The sequence below is a fragment of the Mauremys mutica genome, chromosome 1, assembly GCF_020497125.1.
Source record: "Mauremys mutica isolate MM-2020 ecotype Southern chromosome 1, ASM2049712v1, whole genome shotgun sequence".
Taxonomy (NCBI): domain Eukaryota; kingdom Metazoa; phylum Chordata; order Testudines; family Geoemydidae; genus Mauremys; species Mauremys mutica.
In genome coordinates this window covers 90,118,380-90,135,150 of record NC_059072.1, presented here as the reverse complement: position 1 = coordinate 90,135,150, position 16,771 = coordinate 90,118,380, and the positions used below count along the sequence as shown (strand labels likewise).

Sequence of the window (16,771 nt, the reverse complement as noted above, 5' to 3'; positions counted from 1 at the left end):
AGAAATTGGGCTGTCAATTTCTGTCCCTAGCCTCTGTTCGTCAGAGGATGGAGATGGATGGAAGGAGAGAGATCACTTGATCATTGCCTGTTAGGTTCACTCCCTCTGGGGCACCTGGCATTGGCCACTGTCGGTAGACAGATACTGGGCTAGATGGACCTTTGGTCTGATCCGGTACGGCCATTCTTATGTTCTTATGTTCTTATGTCAACATGTTATTCTCTGTGAAGCCTGATCTGCTCTGGATCATGCTTCTCATGTGGTCTGCCAGATCAGCTAGCTTTCCAGAGAAGCTATGTCACAGCTTGCCAGGAGCAAGGCATCTTGTACCATATGCCCTTTGCTAGACAAGTAACAGTTAGTTGAAATTAATCTAAAGAAATGGCCACCTGGACTTTTAAACTTTAAATAAAAATGAAGAGTTTGTTGCATGCTTAAACTGAAGGTGAGGTCAAATTGTGAGCCCCAGACCTTGTCATGGATGGTTTGGGTTAACACTGGGGAGCTGCTCTCCTGCCCCAGCTTCCCCCCATGCTCCCTCTTAGCAGAAGCAGACAGGCAAGTCTGATTGCCTACTGCCTCCTCAGAGCTCTTCTAGCTGCTGAAGGACCAAGTCTTATTGGTTCTGCCAGTACCAGAGCCTGAGTGGCTTCTCTAGGCCGTGCTCAGAGGTCTGCACTCATGGCCCCTCTTTCCCAGGCGACACTCTGCATTTAAGCAAATTTGTCAGGGTGGTGATGCATCCAGCACAGGGGCAGGGAAGGCCTGGTATACCCCATCACATGCTACAAGGTCCATTTGTAGATGAGGTGGATGGAAAAAATGAGAGCAATGTAATTTATGCTTGTATTTGATATTGCGATTTTATATGTTGTGAGGACACTCAGAGCTTTAAATGTGTGTCTGTTGGTATTAGAGTTATAAAGCAAAGTAAATTCATAAATATAACTGAATGTCTCTGTTTACGTAAATGGGGGTGGGGTCAGTGTTGGTGGTCTTAACAAATTCCAACTTGGAGAATTATATTCTGCTAACCTAAAATCAGCCAGTTTCATTTGGAGAAAGTCTTCGTTCTTTCTAAAATGGAAGCGTTGTTTTTGTTGTGTGCTGCTAATGAGTTGCCATATTCTGTCTCAGAAATTATTGTATTTCAGTAGTGGATGAAATAATCCTTATACCCACAGTGTATAAAGTGCTTTGGGATCCTCCAAGATGAATGACTCTAGAGAAACATAAAATTATTATCATAAAAGTTGTCTACCATTTTGAAAGTTCTCACTTGCAGTTTATTTACAGATATTCGCTCTCTTTTAAAAGCTGGAGGTTATCCTAACACTGATCCTGTATTTCTTTGAATCAGAGAATCAAAGGCTGCTTCCACCTCTCTGTTCTAGTTCCCCCATCTACCCAGCTCAGCAGATGGTAAATTTGCAGGGCTCCCAGTTCCCTTTGCACTCTACTCTTTCTGATTCCCCATACAGGATCTTTGGGGAAAATATACAGCAGACAGTGAAAATGTGACATTGTTTGCACAGACAGAGATTCAAAGTTTTGACAGTTTGTCAGCTACCTAGGAACTGCTCTGACCGGCCAGTGCCCAGGAAGTCCATGTCTAAGGCCCCAATTCAGCGCATCACTTAAGCAGGGCCGGCTCCAGACCCCAGCGCGCCAAGCGCGCGCTTGGGGCAGCGTGCCGCGGGAGGGCGGCAGGCGGCTCCGGTGGACCTCCTGCAGGCATGCCTGTGGACGGTCCACTGGGTCCCGCGGCTCCAGTGGACCTCCCGCAGGCATGCCTGCGAAGGGTCTGCTGGTCCCGCGGCTTTGGTGGAGCATCCGCAAGCGTGCCTGCGGGAGGTCTACCGGAGCCACGGGACCAGCGGACCCTCCGCAGGCACATCTGCAGGAGGTCCACCGGAGCTGCGGAACCGGCGACCGCCAGAGCGCCCCCCGTGGCGTGCCGCTCTGCTTGGGGCGGCGCAATTCCTAGAGCCACCCTTGCATTTAAGCACGTGGTTAAAGTTAAAATTATTTGCTAAATCAGAGCCTTAACTAGGAAGTACCTGTAGAGGCTCAACCCCACCCAGATCTGATCTAAAATTAAAATACTACTTAATGATTTAAAAGATGGGGGAAAAAATCCAGGCTTGGTCTACACTTAAAAATTAGGTTGACATAGATACATCAGTCAGGGGTGTGAAAAAGCACCCCCGACCAACATAACTATAATGAACTAATCCTCAGTGTTGACACAGCTATGTTGATGGAAAAATACTATTGTTTAGGGAAGTGGTATTCCAACACCAACAGAAAATCCCCTGCAGTTGGTGGAGGCTGCGTCTACGCTACAGAGTCATGCCGGCATAGTTATGGCTTTTAACTATGCCAGTATAGTCTCTGTAGTGTAGTCATACCTCAGTTTGTTATCTGTAAAGTGTGGTTGAGTGGAGAAGGGTGGTATTGTGGCAAGCCCTTTCTGATTCACCTGTAGTTAAGATTTGTATGGTAACTGAAGAATTTAAAGTTGTCTTGCAACAGATGAGCACTTTCTAGCTTATGCATGTCTCACCATGACCAATAAAATAACTGATCTATTTGAATGCTAATGATGTTGAAGAGGGTTGTTTGCCTAGAACTGGCCAAACCAGTCCTCCTCCATTTATCTAGGTGTCACATCTGAAAGACTTACAGGAGGATACTAGAGGGAGACCTGTAGGTGCCATGTGCGAACAGAGGGCTAAACAATCTGGAGATAATTTGAAACATCATGGATTCCCAGACTTCATGTAATCATTATACATGATGATGGCCATACAGACTAACTGATTTAAAAATGAGCTTGAGGATGGAATGAGGTCCTTGGGAGTACAGTGAACAATCATTTCACAAAATGAATTAATACCTATTTTTAAGATGATTTTTCAGTTAATTAGGTGACATAACCTGTGAATTTTGAATGTAATGTCTACATATCTTTAGCTCCTGTCATCCTCAAGGATCCTGAAGTTTTTTACAAGCTTTACAAATGATATATATGGGAATCAATTCACCTTCTACAGAAATGCAGCCACCTCTGTGGTGGCATACAGCAGCAGTTTCAGCAGCAAACAACAACACTAAGGTCTTGTCTACATAGGGAATTTAGTGTGGAGTAAACTAGGGTGTGAATTGAAAGCACACTATCTATTTTGCTCCCCATGTAGACACTCTTATTTTGCACTAAAATGGTCTTTGTGCGTTTTAGCTTAATATACTTCCAAAGCCCTAGGATGTGAAGAGTGACAGACTGCCATTGACAACTGAAACAGGAGTGGGAATTCAGGGAGGCAGAATGTAATTAACCAATGTGGAATTTGGCCAGGACACCAAGCCAAACACCCCCAGTCTTGTCAAGAACAAGATGTGCAGAGAAAGCGTATGTGTGCAAAAGGACACTGAAAACTGGATTCAACTTCCAAAGCTGTCAGATGCTCACCAGACAGATTGGAACTAAGTAGAAAGAAGTATGGCTATGTCTGTACAGCCTCGCAGTTTGCACGATGAGGGTGTGAATTGAAGCACACTTTAGTGTGTTCTGCTGTAACTTCTCCATATGGATGCTGCGGGCGTGAACTAACTACTTCACATTAACATAGTCCTCTTTAAACAGGACTAAATTAGTACAAACTCGGTACCTTTTAGATTGCACCCACAGCATCCACACAGGGGAGTTATAGCACAGCACACAAGTATGTGCTGCAATTCACACCCCCATAGTCAAAACTGTGGGGCCATGTAGACAAGCCCTGAGTCTCCTTGGCTTTAGTGTGCACAATTCCAAGCTAGAGACTTGAAAGCAAGTCTTGGGAGGAGACTGCCTGCCTGATCCAGTCTTGTCTCTGGATTTTCTCAAGTATCAGAGGGGTAGCCGTGTTAGTCTGGATCTGTAAAAGCAGCAAAGAGTCCTGTGGCACCTTATAGACTAACAGACGTATTGGAGCATGAGCTTTCGTGGGTGAATAGCTACTTCGTCGGATGCATGTAACTTCTCCATATGGATTTTCTCAGTTATTATATATAGGAAGGCATAGGGATGCATAGCATTTTACAAAAAATAAGAAAAGTCTCTTCCCCAAGGAGTTTACAATCTAAATAAGATCTCATAATCTAGAAGGCTCTTGTAGCCAGAAATGCTAGCGTGTCTGACTTTCCAAGTGCCCATTGAACTCATCACTAGAATGTTGGTTTACTTATCAACCCTTGATAGAATGTTTACTTATCAACCCTTTATTTCTGAAACACTTACTGCTGTCAGGTCTAGGAGGCTGAGTTGTACTCTAAAGCAGAAGGTATATTTATCTCCATTTCCCTTCCACCTTTCTTCACAGGCCAGTGGTAAAATCTTTGAAGGATACTGGGCGGGTAAAGCCAGAGCTGTTTGAAGCAGTAACCATCTACTTCAGCGACATTGTCGGCTTCACCACGCTATGCCAATACAGCACCCCCATGGAAGTGGTGGACATGCTCAATGACATCTATAAGAACTTTGACCACATTCTCGACCATCATGATGTTTACAAGGTGAACAGAGCCTCACTTACACTCAAATAATAATCAGGGTACATAAAACATCACAGACAGAGTAATTGGGAATAGAATTTGGTAACAAAGGCTCAAAACCAGTATGCTAAATAAAGACAAATGAGAGAAGTACAGGCCAAGATTACGTCTCTCTAATGTGCTTCACATAGCTCTCTGTAAATGGTTTTTGATACCAAGTGGTCACAGATTCATTACCTAGAATGCTGTGTACTGAGCACTTCACTACTAGAAAGATGTCATCTAATTGGAAGGAATTTGGCAACCCTTCACTTTCAAAGAAGAGATCAACAAGATGACTCTGACAGGCCTTTTCCATCTGCAATTTGTATGCATCTTCCAGTAACTGGGAATGGTAACTGTTAATCCTGTTTCCACAGGTGGAGACCATTGGTGATGCGTACATGGTGGTGAGTGGCTTACCAAAGAGAAACGGAAACCGCCACGCAGTGGACATCTCTATGATGGCACTGGATATCCTTAGTTTCATGGGGTCCTTTGAATTACGACATCTTCCAGGCCTGCCTGTTTGGATTCGCATTGGGATTCACTCTGGTATGGGGTCATGGCATCTGAACATGAATGACATAGCTATTCTATCTAGATCAAAAAGTAAACAATGGCTAAAAGTGCTCATGCTTCGTTATTGATAAATTGATTCTCTCTGAGGACTATGGCATAGCATGACACACAACTGGCCAGAAGCACTGTCAGTCGCCTTCCTCGAAAGCATCAGGTATAAAAGACCATTGTTGGAGGAAGGGCAATGGACTTAAATAGACCATAGGCTTGCTCCCATACCATTTAACAACCCCATTTCTGTGAGGTTGGTACCTCTTTAGTTCCTTGTGAGATTGAGTTGGTGACATTATACCCACCTGAGTCCTTAGAGACCTTTCCTCCCCCACTGAAAAGCAGGCCTGTGTTAAATGCTTTTGAGGCAAATGTTCTCACCAGGCCCACTTGAGAATCAATTTTTGATTTACTTTATTAGAGTGGCATTGTGGATAATCCAAAGACTCCAAGTACTTGGGGAAACTTTATCTTTTTATTTTTGCTTGTTTCAGTACTCTGTTGTTTATGTCCATCACCAGAGAAGGAATATAACAATTCAGTTATTTGGGAAGGCTCTAAAGACACCACCAGAAACTTCTTCATTATTAAGTTCATTCTTTCCATCCCCTGCTTCCAGAGCTGACACTTAGGAATTATGCTAATACTTCTGCATTTTGTCTGTACAGAAATATATTCAAATAGTCTTTTAATATATTTAATACATTTAATATATTTTACAAGCTGAACAGAGACAGGCCTGGTCTACACTTGGATGTGAGACCTCCAGACACTGTACAAAGTGATGTAGATAGTGCTTTCAATCAGTGCTCACCTCAGTGCCCCTGCTCTGCTACTAGAAGTGCCATCTTCCAGATGAGACCACTCACCCACCCCTGGACACTAACAAATAACTCCCATAGTTATGATGGCATCATGCTAATTCCTAAGTTTTAGTTTCTTTCTGTCTGAGACCTCAAGGGCTTCTCGGAATCCCCATGGAATAACAGCCTCTCTGTCTTTCTCTTTCCCTGCCCTGTCCTCTGCTTTCAGGTCCATGTGCGGCTGGTGTGGTTGGGATTAAGATGCCTCGTTACTGTTTATTTGGAGACACGGTTAACACAGCTTCAAGGATGGAATCCACAGGTTTACGTAAGACTTGAAGCTCACCTCTCTGTGTAATCTGGCAGTAGGCTAGTTGTGCGCTCAAATCTAGAGTTCCTTCTCCAGCCAAGAACAACTTTATCATCAAAGCGTGGACATTTAAAGATAGAAGATCAAATTGTCCATTCGTCCACTCCACTCTGGAAAATGCAGGCCTATTCCTAGTTCTTGCTTCCTAGTAGATGAAGGGGGTAGGTGCCTGGCTGGCTCAGTTCCTGTGGAACTGGTGGTTTTAATGCTGCTGAAATTTAATTTAATTGTATTTATTATATAATTGATTATGTTTGGGCACCTGGTGACTTGGATAGGCATCTCTATTATATTAAATATAAATGAATAAATATCCCACAGTCTACTAGTTTTGCAACTAGGAATGTTTCCTGAGAGCCAGCCTAAATTTTCTTCTCTTTGCTCAGTTTCTTCCCATTCCTTCTGCTTCTCCTTCTCCCACCCCCGGCCCCACCGCAAATACTGTTATCTCTTCTATCCTGAAGCATTGGTTGGTCCAGCTATAATTATTTAGTTGTTTTAGTCTTTCCTCATATATAATGCTATGTGATGGAGTAGTTATTTTTGGGTTCAACAATATAGGGGTAGTTTTAATGTCATTTGCTCACAGAATGAGTCCTAAGACATCAATGACAATTAGATACACCTCTGCCATAGCACAGGTTTGCACAGAAAATGAACATCAAACAAATCAAACATTTGTTGCTTGTTTGTTTATTTTTAGCTTTACGGATTCATGTAAGTGGGTCTACTATCGCCATCCTGAAGAGGACAGACTGCCATTTTCAGTATAAAACGAGAGGAAAGACTTACCTGAAGGTAACATATACCATGCCTACAAGCACACAGGAATGAAACTTATCTAAAGGTATCATACACCTGAGATATTCACCTGTCTTAGACAAACAGCAGGAGAGCAAGAGAGATGTATCTGTTGGTAACATGGTGATGGAGACACCATTCTAGTGTTAATATAGCCATTGAAAAAGCATTTGAGGCATAAGTCAAGGCAAAACATATGTCCAGGAAGTACTGTAGGTAAAATATATAATTGGTAATAAAAATTTGGAGAGGAGGCAGTGGTGAATGGGCCTGGTGGGAGAGACCTATTAATTTGCTCACCTTTGCTTTGTTATATTTATTTGTTTCGGTTTATAAAATTTGATAGGTGCCCATCCTATGCTCTGGGTGCCTGTTACATACAGTAAGCAAAGATAATACAACCATCATATAATACAGTATAATATAAAGCATATAAATCATATATTGTGCCTATCTAATCCGTAAATTGTGCTTCTCTCTTCTCTGACATATTAGGGCAAAGGAACTGAGATTACCTACTGGCTGACAGGGGTGAAGGACCAGCATTATAATCTCCCAACACCTCCTTCTGTGTAAGATGTTCTTTATTTGTGGGAAGGGAGAAAAAAGCTCTCAGGCCTTGCACTTCAGCCTTCACCAAAAGTGCTGAAGTGCATTTCTCTCCACAAAAATTTTAACTTACTATACTTTTTGGTATTCCTTGGGCTCATGTCAAGGACACAGCAGTGTATGTGTATATGAACACATGCAAGTATACGTAATAGCATTAGTTCTGGGATTGCTAATAAGCTTACATACTTTACTGGATCAGGGTCTTGGACGGGAGATATTCAAGGAAAACTCACCAGAAAGGGGTGTTGATTTAGTAGGTGCAGGTTCAGATTGGGGGAATAAAGAGCGGTGATACTCTCCTAAGCTTTACCCCCAGTCCAAGCTCCAATCACTTGTAACGCTAAAATGAGATGCCAATCACAACAAAATGTGCAGATTTTATTATGTAATTTCCCTTCTTTTTTCTTGTATGATTTGATCACTAGTGAAACAGTTAGTAACATTAACATTAAACTGTCATCACTAAGCTTCAGACTCTATACCAAAATGAGATGAACGAGAGCAGTTCACACCTCTTCGTTACCATTGTAGGTTGTCTGCAGACTCAGGCACCTCTTTGTTTATATTGGGTTCTCATTTTAAAGGTTACCTTCACAGGCATAAGGTCTAGAGACATAATTTTTAAAAACTTCTAAACAAACTTGAGTTTCTGGAGCATAAGAGAGGAATTACCAGGTAAAAATGCTAGGTTGATGTCCTGGTTTAATCAGACCCAAGTAAGTAACAGTCTTCCTTTTGAATTAACACTGAGTCATTTTCCAAAGTAAAGGGGTGTAGTGACACTGAAGTGCTGCCTTTCAGAAGTGACATAAAACTGAGTTCCTGACCACTTGTGGTAATTTAAGATGTACTTTGCTCAATACAAAGGGCATTAGTTCCAGCGACATGATCAAATTAAAGTCTGGCTGATTACATTTTTCCAAATAGTTTCAGTGAGATATGGAGTTTTTCTTCACTTCCTCTCCTATCCCGTTGTGTAGTGTTGCTGTGTACTATTTACACAGCTATTGTGATCCACCTCAGGAGTGACTGAGTTTCAATACAGATTGAAGTAATTCCTTTACATACTGTATATGGTAGTTTGTAAATTAGCAATTTAAGATCTCTGATTAGCTATGTCACTTAAATCAACTGATATTGGTTTTGTTCCCTTTTTGGGGAACAGATGAGTGTTTGTACAACAAATCTCTCAAGAAAACTTGATGCTCTCTGGTCTGGAAAGACCCTAACAAAAATTACCTCTTACTTCTTACCCCCTGAGAGAAGGGCAGTCTCTTCTGCTTTAGGTAGATATGAATGAATGGGCAGAGTGTTGAACTTGTGCAATGGGACATGACCTAATTCTCAAAACGTTTGCAATAAAAATAATAATTAATAGTATCTTACATTTATTTAGTGCCTTTCACCCCAAAAGATCCCATCTGTGGGCTTAGGAAGTGATATTCCTGGCCTACTTTCTTCAGTACATTTCTTTTCTAACTAGGCACTTTTTTTAACCTAAAGAAATTTTAAAAAGAGCAACAGAGAGAATCATCTTTAGGGTTTTGGCACTCCCTCTGAAGGTGTGTTTGAAGGTATCCCTCAGACCCTACCCATTGCTATCTGTCATGCTTATGTCTTCACTCTGTGATATGGCACCAGTCTGATATATATGGAATTTTTTAATTGTTCTGCATGGGACATACCTGTGAAAATCATACGTGTCCCATGAATTTCTGGCAGAGTGGCAATTCTAAGAATACTACCACTATTTTGAGAGACACCTGCAGCTGAATATTACAGGTACTTGAAACTGAATCTGGTCATAGAGTCAGAGCCATAGTCCATTTCAACTAGGTTTGTGAATCCAGTTCAGGTTTTTCTCCTCTTCATTTGAAGTGATTTCACAGACTCTACAGGTGGGAGATTGTGATGCTAAAACAAACTTCTTTGGCAGAGACAGTAACCCATATTGTCAGGAACAGTCACAAGTAGATCCTGAATTGGATTTCTATGTCCACTTGGAATTGATTCTGCCCACAATCTATCTCATTAGTATATGGAGGGCTTCTGGAAAGATGGTAAGATAGAATTGTCTAAAACTGGCTTGGGAACTGAGGATCCTAGTTACCTGTACTGCATGAGTCACTGAAATCTTTCCTCTCCTGCTATTTCCAGGGAGAATCAGCAGCGGTTGCAAGATGACTTAGCAGGGATGATAACAGAGTGTCTGGAGAAAAGGCAAACTGAAGGGATCCTGGTGCGTGAGCCTTCCCGGGTGGCCAGCTACCGAAAAGGCACCCTAGAGTACCTGCAGTTGGCCACCACAGAAAACTCCAGCACCTATCTGTAAAACTGGATGTCTAGTGTGACATAAAAACCATGTACAGGCTTTGGAAGATACTACACAGAGGCTGGAGACTGGCACTCTCAGGGAGAGCTGGGGGAAAAAAGAAGACCGTTCTCTCTTTGGGAAATGTCTCTACCACTTGGCTTTTTAATCAGTGAATCAGATAGACCCTTTGCTGTGGTGCCAAAATGTAGTTGCCTCAGTGCTTGCTGCATCTTCACAATCACCTGATTGCTTAACCCAGGCACATCCACCCTGATTTGGGGAAAGAGAAAATATTCATTTGAGACTGAAAGATATTGTCTAATATTTTTAAAATGTGATCAGCTGTTCAATCACCCATTTCCCAAAGTCTTCTCTGTAGAGTCTTAATTTATCGTGATTTTAAACTTAGTGTTTAACTTGTAATTTTTTATTTGAAAAAAGTGCATTTATATATTTTTGAAAATATTTAAAATGTATGTAGATATGGACCTGCATATTTTGCAATTTTGTTCTTTTGTAATTTCCCCACGGTATATTCTCAAGTGTTTTGTTTAGTCAAATTAATCTAGCTCAAAAATGGTGCCTCCACTGTTTCTCTAGGGAGCTTATTCCAAAGTTTGGATAGTTTCTGAAGCATATCTGAATCTCTTGGGTCTACAGAATTAAGTTGATAATCTTGCAAAAATTGGCTCTGTCATAATATTTCTCTACTTCTGCTTCTGGCCGCAAAACCAGAAGCACATAGACCACTGCAAAAATTAAAAATAAAACATAACAGAACATAACATAATATAACTCAAAGAGTTTCATTTCAACTTTTGGGTGAAGTTTCATGAGTGAGCCTTTTGTTTGGATTTTATCTGAGCTGGCTCAACCATATGATGCTAAAATCAACACTTACTGTCAATTATCCACGTTAGCAAAGAGCCAAAGTACAGATGTATAACAGAGGAGACAACTGGCATTTCAGTGAAAAAATAATCACTAGCAAGCAAGATTTTGGTAAATGACTTTCTCTGCATAAGTGGTTTTCAAACTGTGATCCATGGACTTGTAAATGACCTGTATGCAAATGCAGGGTTGCTTCTGTAACAGTGGTGAAGCATTAGTCAGTATTCAAACAATGAAGCTTACTGCTTCAGCTGTCATTCAGTCTAGCACTCTTATGGTTTCCAGAAACTTCTTTGACTTAAAGAACAGGAGTACTTGTGGCACCTTAGAGACTCTCTAAGGTGCCACAAGTACTTCTGTTCTTTTTGCGGATACAGACTAACATGGCTGTTACTCTGAAACCTTCTTTGACTAAGTAAATGCTTAATAAAACAATAACACAATCACTAAACTTTTTTCTTGAGCAGCTGCTTTGTGTCTTTCTTGATCATGTATTTCTCTGATTTAAATCCAACAGTGATTTTTTTAAAACATAAAAATTGAAGGAGGAGCAAATATACATCAGGACAGAATTGAAGTGCTAAGTTTCCTGGAAAAATGAGAGCAGTAGCTGGGGCTGCAGGCATCAAGGGACCAGTATTAATGTAAAATCCTACACTCAGGAAGAAGAAATAAACACCACAGAAACAACTTGGGTATATAACCAAGCAACCATATGGATCAAATTGAACTAAATCAATTGTAATATTGTATTCTGACTACTATTTTAAAATTTCTTCCCCCCCCCCTGTATTATAGCATTATAGTTGCTACAGGGAATGGGGAGAACTTGGATGAGAATGGAAGAAGACGGTAGGAGTTCCAAAAGATGGCTTGTCTTTAGAAGTGGTCCATAGTACCAAAATAATACAAATAAAAATTGAGAACCATTGCCCTACACTTCTGTTTGGCTCCTTATTAAATTAGTTTTAAGTGGGTGAGCAAAGGGGTATGCTCCCTTACTTTAGCGTAGTAGTTTATATGCCCTGTCTTTCTAAGCTGGATCTTTTTCAGTCTTGAAATATTAACAAAGTTAATTACAACACATCCTCTACCCCCATCCCGATTTTGCTGCCTATCCACAAATCTTCATGTGCATGTCTGCACTCCCTGAATGTCCACACATTTCTGCAAGCTGGTATAATATACTGGCTATATGGCACCACTCTACTTGGTGGAATAGTTGACCTGCTTAAATCTGTATAACCAAATCACACTCTAGTGACTAGATCACTCAGCACAGAAAAGGTCTAATGTTATTATATTAAACAGAGATTCTCCCTTAACTCAAGTGGCAAAGGACTATGTTTTTGAAGATAAATATTATGGGGTCCATCCCTGATGCCTTTCATGTACAAGTTAGCACAGACCCCATATGTGCAGCCACCAATGTATTATATGTACAGTCCCTGAATGCAGTTTTTATTAGACCTCTCCTCTCATGCATGGTTGGGGTCATTATTTCCTGTATAAGTCGTTTGATTTAAATAGTTACACCACAGATGAATCAGTTGGCATGTGTTATTGTGTGTCTCCTGTCCACATATTTCAGTCCTGTGCATTTCCTTTCCACATATATCATGGCAAATTCATATTCATTTACCCTCACTTAAAAATATGCACTCTGTTTCCAATTTGAGTTTGTCTAGCTTCAACTTCCAACCATTGGATCTTGTTATGTCTTTGTCTGCTAGATCAAAGTGCCCTCTACTAACAGAAATCTTTTCCCTTTCTGGTATTTCAATCCCAAATTTCTCCTGTTTGTTTTAAAAAGAAACTGCAAGGCATTCCATTCCAAATGGCTTAGTGAGACATACTTCTGCCCCCAACTGGAGAAGATTTTGGTTGCACTTTTCACTTGCTCATTTGAAGTCATCTCACCAAATACAACCTACAGCTGTCTTTGATCAGAGTGAGAGTCTTGTGTTTTGGTTAATGAGCATCTGCATTTCCTCCTATTGAGTTTATACATCTGCACTTCCTGTTCATAACCACATTGCTTGTCTGTATTCCCTTTCTGTTTGCGCATGTGCCTGCAATCCCGCTGGCCATGTGCATCTCTGCATACATTCTGTGTGATGGCATATCTTCATGGATTGAAGATAGTCTGTGGTGGTGTTACGTAGCTCGATAGGTAATTGATTCCAAACATATCTCAGCACAACTAACGTTAGAACACAGTGGCTTCTTAAACATAATACCTTGCTATGGGTTTGATTAAAGTAAATGAGGAACAAATGAATATCCTGCACCCAAGGCAGCACTATAGGACCTTCACTTGGAGATGCTAGAAAATATAGGGAAACCAAAGGAAAGACTAAAATTTGAAATGTTTTCCTGACTAATAGAACTGCAATAACCTTTTGTGTGACGATCTGAGAGAAATGCAGAGAGAGATGTTGAAAGGAAAGAGCAGCTAGACTCAGAAGGTCCTTTATCACCCTGAGGATAGTTCCAATCATGTTTAAAAACTTTTCTGCTATGACAATCAGCTGTAAATCGCATATTGGAGCTAAATATAGATATATATTTAACTCATTTCAATATTCCTTCCTAGCCAGTAATGTCAAATGGAGAGAGCATGTGATAAAAGTGAATTTTTCATTTTATGAAGCATGTTTCATAAATGAAAAATCATGAAATATTTGCTTTCAGGCAAACCTAGCACTTATGCATTCAGCCTTAGACATTAGAACTCATTTTATTGAAGGAGGAATAGTTAGCCACCGCACTGGGGTTTATCCTCACCTCTTTTTAAGAAGTACCCTGGGATCTTCACCTTTCAACAAGACTAGCAACAAGGACAAAACAGTTTTGCACAAGGATGGTACAGGGCCGCCCAGAGAATTCAGGGGGCCTGAGGTCTTCGGCGGCAGAATTGCCCAAGACCCGGCACTTTGGTAGCAGGTCCCAGGGTGGAAGGACCTCCCGCTGCAGGTCTTCGGGGCACTTCGGCCGCGGGTCCTGGAGTGGAAGGACCCCCCGCCACCAAATTGCTTCCACTCTGGGGGCCTGGGCCCCGCCAGAGTTTTCTGGGGCCCCCCAGAGCGAGTGAAGGATCCTGCTCCAGGGGCCCCGAAAAACTCTTGTGGGGGGGCCCTGCGGGGCCTGGGGCAAATTGCCCCACTTGCCCCCCCCGGGTGGTCCTGGGATGGTATATTTAGTAGCTGCATCCCTGCTACTGCTACAGCACTGCAATATGAGCTTTGGGCATGAGCCGAAGCCTTTGCGTGTGACTTGAACGAGAGATCAGCTGATATGAAAGAGGTACCACACAAACTACAGTGACAGCCTTTAAAAGAGTCCTGGTAAGAATGGCAATACTGGTTCAAACCAGTGGTCCATCTAGTGGCCAGATGGAGTGAACAGAACAGGGCAATTTATGACGTGATCCATCTCCTGATATTCCAGTGCCAGTTTCTAGCAGTTAGAGGTTTAGGGACTCCCAGAGTATGGGGTTGTGTCCCTGACCATTTTGACTAATAGCCATTGATGGACCTATCCTCCATGAACTTCTCTCTTTTTAAAACCCAGTTATACTTTAGACTGTCACAACATCCCCTGGCAACGAGTTCCACAAGTTGACTTTAAACCTCCTGCCTCTCAATTTAATGGGGTGACCTCTGGTTTGTGTGTTATGCAAAGGCGTAAATAACACTTCCTTATTCACATTCTCCACACGGTTCATGATTTTATAGACCTCTATCATATTCCCTTCAATCATCTCTTTTCTAAGATGAACAGTCCCAGTCTTTTTAATCTCTCCTCACATGGAAGTTGTTCCATACCCCTGATAATTTATATTGCCCTTCTCTATACTTTTTCCAATTCTAATATATATTTTTTGAAATGGGGGCAGTCAGAACTGCATGCAGTATTCAAGGTGTCGGCATACCATGAATCAACAGTTGCTTTAGAACATCAGGAGGAATACCCAAAATAGGACAAGCAATCTACATGTCCTACAAGTAATCTGGATTGCAGGGGGCAAAGGAGGGATGCTGCTGCTTTATCATCTTGCCTTCTGAGACATGAGCATGTTGGACATATTTTTTCAGCAGCATAAGGAACTGGTCTTTCTTTGATGAAAAATGTGTGGTCTCAAGAATGGCCTCATTCTTGTAATACATTGTTTTATTGAGTGCTTTTCTGACAAACAGCCACTTTGTGATTCTTGAACATACCTGGAAGCTGTTGGTTAAAATGGCACCAGTTGGAACTAGGCACTATGGGCCATTGGATGAAGCAGCAAGTCAGAGGCATAACAGCATGACCCTCACAACATACAGGAAATTGCTGCTGTGATGAACCTGCCTCTGGCAGGAAGAGCAAGGATTTAGGAGTGGAAGACAAGCATCCATAGGTGTTGCCGGCCCAAAAGGCCTGAGGCAGCAAACAGTGGTTCATTGCCCGGTGTGCTTCGCTCCAATAAACACACCAAGGTGGAGAAGCAGACAAAGTTTATTTGAGATCTCAAAAAGCTGGATGCTCAGAGACACACACGTCTCAAATCAAGCACACAGCTGCAAGCTGTGTTTCCCTTCTTATACATGATTTCAGCTAGGCATTCTCATTACCCCCACTACTGCCCTCCCATATAGTAGATACATTATATGGCTAGCAATTACACTAAGCAGGTTAAATCATTCTTGGCAGCAAACAAATTATCTCATTAGTGCTTACTTTTTGAACCTTTATCTTGTCTTACTTTTGGATTTATTACCGTACTTTGCCTCCCCCCTAAGCCAGGCACAAGCAGGCCTCTTTATTATCTCCTGGTACCAGTGTTGCACTGATAAGGAGCTATTACACATTCCATTCTCGATTGCTGCCTGTAAGATCGATTAGGGTTTAAACATGGAAGCGGTTTGGACAAGCATAGTATTAACTTTGATTCATTCAGGCCTGGTACAGAAAGGCTTCATTAACACTGTGGTTTTCCACCCTCCTGAGTTACCTAGGGTTATGCCTAATGACACCAACATAGGGGAAGCTGAAGAGAGGCCAGCCCTGATCCCAGCAGTGGGAAGAATGGTATAGAGAAGGGGTTCTCAACCTTTTTCTTCCTGAGGCCCCTCAAATGCTATAAAAATTCCTTGGCCCACCTGTGCCACAATTGTTTTTCTGCATATCCAGTAGCTTAAAAGCCAGAGCTGGCATTAGGGGATAGCAAGAAGGACAACTGCCTGGAGCCCCATACCACAGGGGGCCCTGTGAAGCTTTGTTGCTCAGATTGTGGCATCAGCCCTGCAAGGGGGGGGGGGGCGCTCAGGCTTTGGCTTTCTGCCCTGGGCTCCAGCAATTCCAATGCCAGTCCTGCTCTCTGGTTTATTTTGATGGACCCCCTGAAACCTGCTCATGGCCCCCCAAAGGGGCACCAGACCCCAGATGGTGTAGACAATAGAGCATGGGGAGAAGCAGGGGAGACTAAAGCCCGGTCATCTTGGTTCATTTCCCAGGTCAGAGGCTTCCCCTGTGTCCTTGGGCAAGTCAATTCACCCTGTACCCAGCTCCCACCTGTAAAATAGGAGTAGTTCCGCCCCCCGTGAGGATAAGTCCCTTGCTGAGCCTCAGGGCTGAGGACCCCACCAGCACCTAGGTAGAGAGACATGATTGTGGGCAGGGGCTGGTGGGTGGCGCAGCCCTGGGGCTCTTGCCGCGCTGAGGGGCTCGTGTGGGTGGGTTCTGCGGGGCACGAGGGCAGCGAGCCGGGGGGCGGCAGTGCCTGCCCAGCCCCGGTGTTTGGCGGGAAATGCTGGCGACGTGGGCTCGGGAGCGTCCAGGTGCCGCTGC

General features: G+C 42.5%; 2 protein-coding genes across 5 annotated transcripts in view; both read left to right on the top strand.

The window, feature by feature from the left end:
* The window catches only part of GUCY2C (guanylate cyclase 2C), a 67,824-nt gene extending 56,628 nt beyond the window's left edge, over nt 1-11,196 (top strand). For all 3 annotated transcript variants that reach the window (XM_044983033.1, XM_044983043.1, XM_044983052.1), the window contains 6 exons: nt 4,365-4,557; nt 4,956-5,130; nt 6,181-6,279; nt 7,025-7,119; nt 7,618-7,694; nt 9,892-11,196. In XM_044983033.1, coding sequence (XP_044838968.1) covers nt 4,365-4,557; nt 4,956-5,130; nt 6,181-6,279; nt 7,025-7,119; nt 7,618-7,694; nt 9,892-10,066 — 814 coding nt within the window. In that variant the 3' untranslated portion in view covers nt 10,067-11,196. The remainder of the gene's footprint in view (nt 1-4,364; nt 4,558-4,955; nt 5,131-6,180; nt 6,280-7,024; nt 7,120-7,617; nt 7,695-9,891) is intronic.
* Nucleotides 11,197-16,461: 5,265 nt separating this feature from the next.
* PLBD1 (phospholipase B domain containing 1) overlaps nt 16,462-16,771 on the top strand; it is a 48,820-nt gene continuing 48,510 nt past the window's right edge. The window contains exon 1 of one of the 2 annotated variants that reach the window (XM_045001944.1): nt 16,462-16,577. The gene's annotated coding sequence lies outside the window, so the exon portion shown is untranslated. Of the gene's footprint in view, nt 16,578-16,748; nt 16,762-16,771 lie in introns of those variants that run through there. The other variant, XM_045001945.1, reaches the window with a different exon arrangement.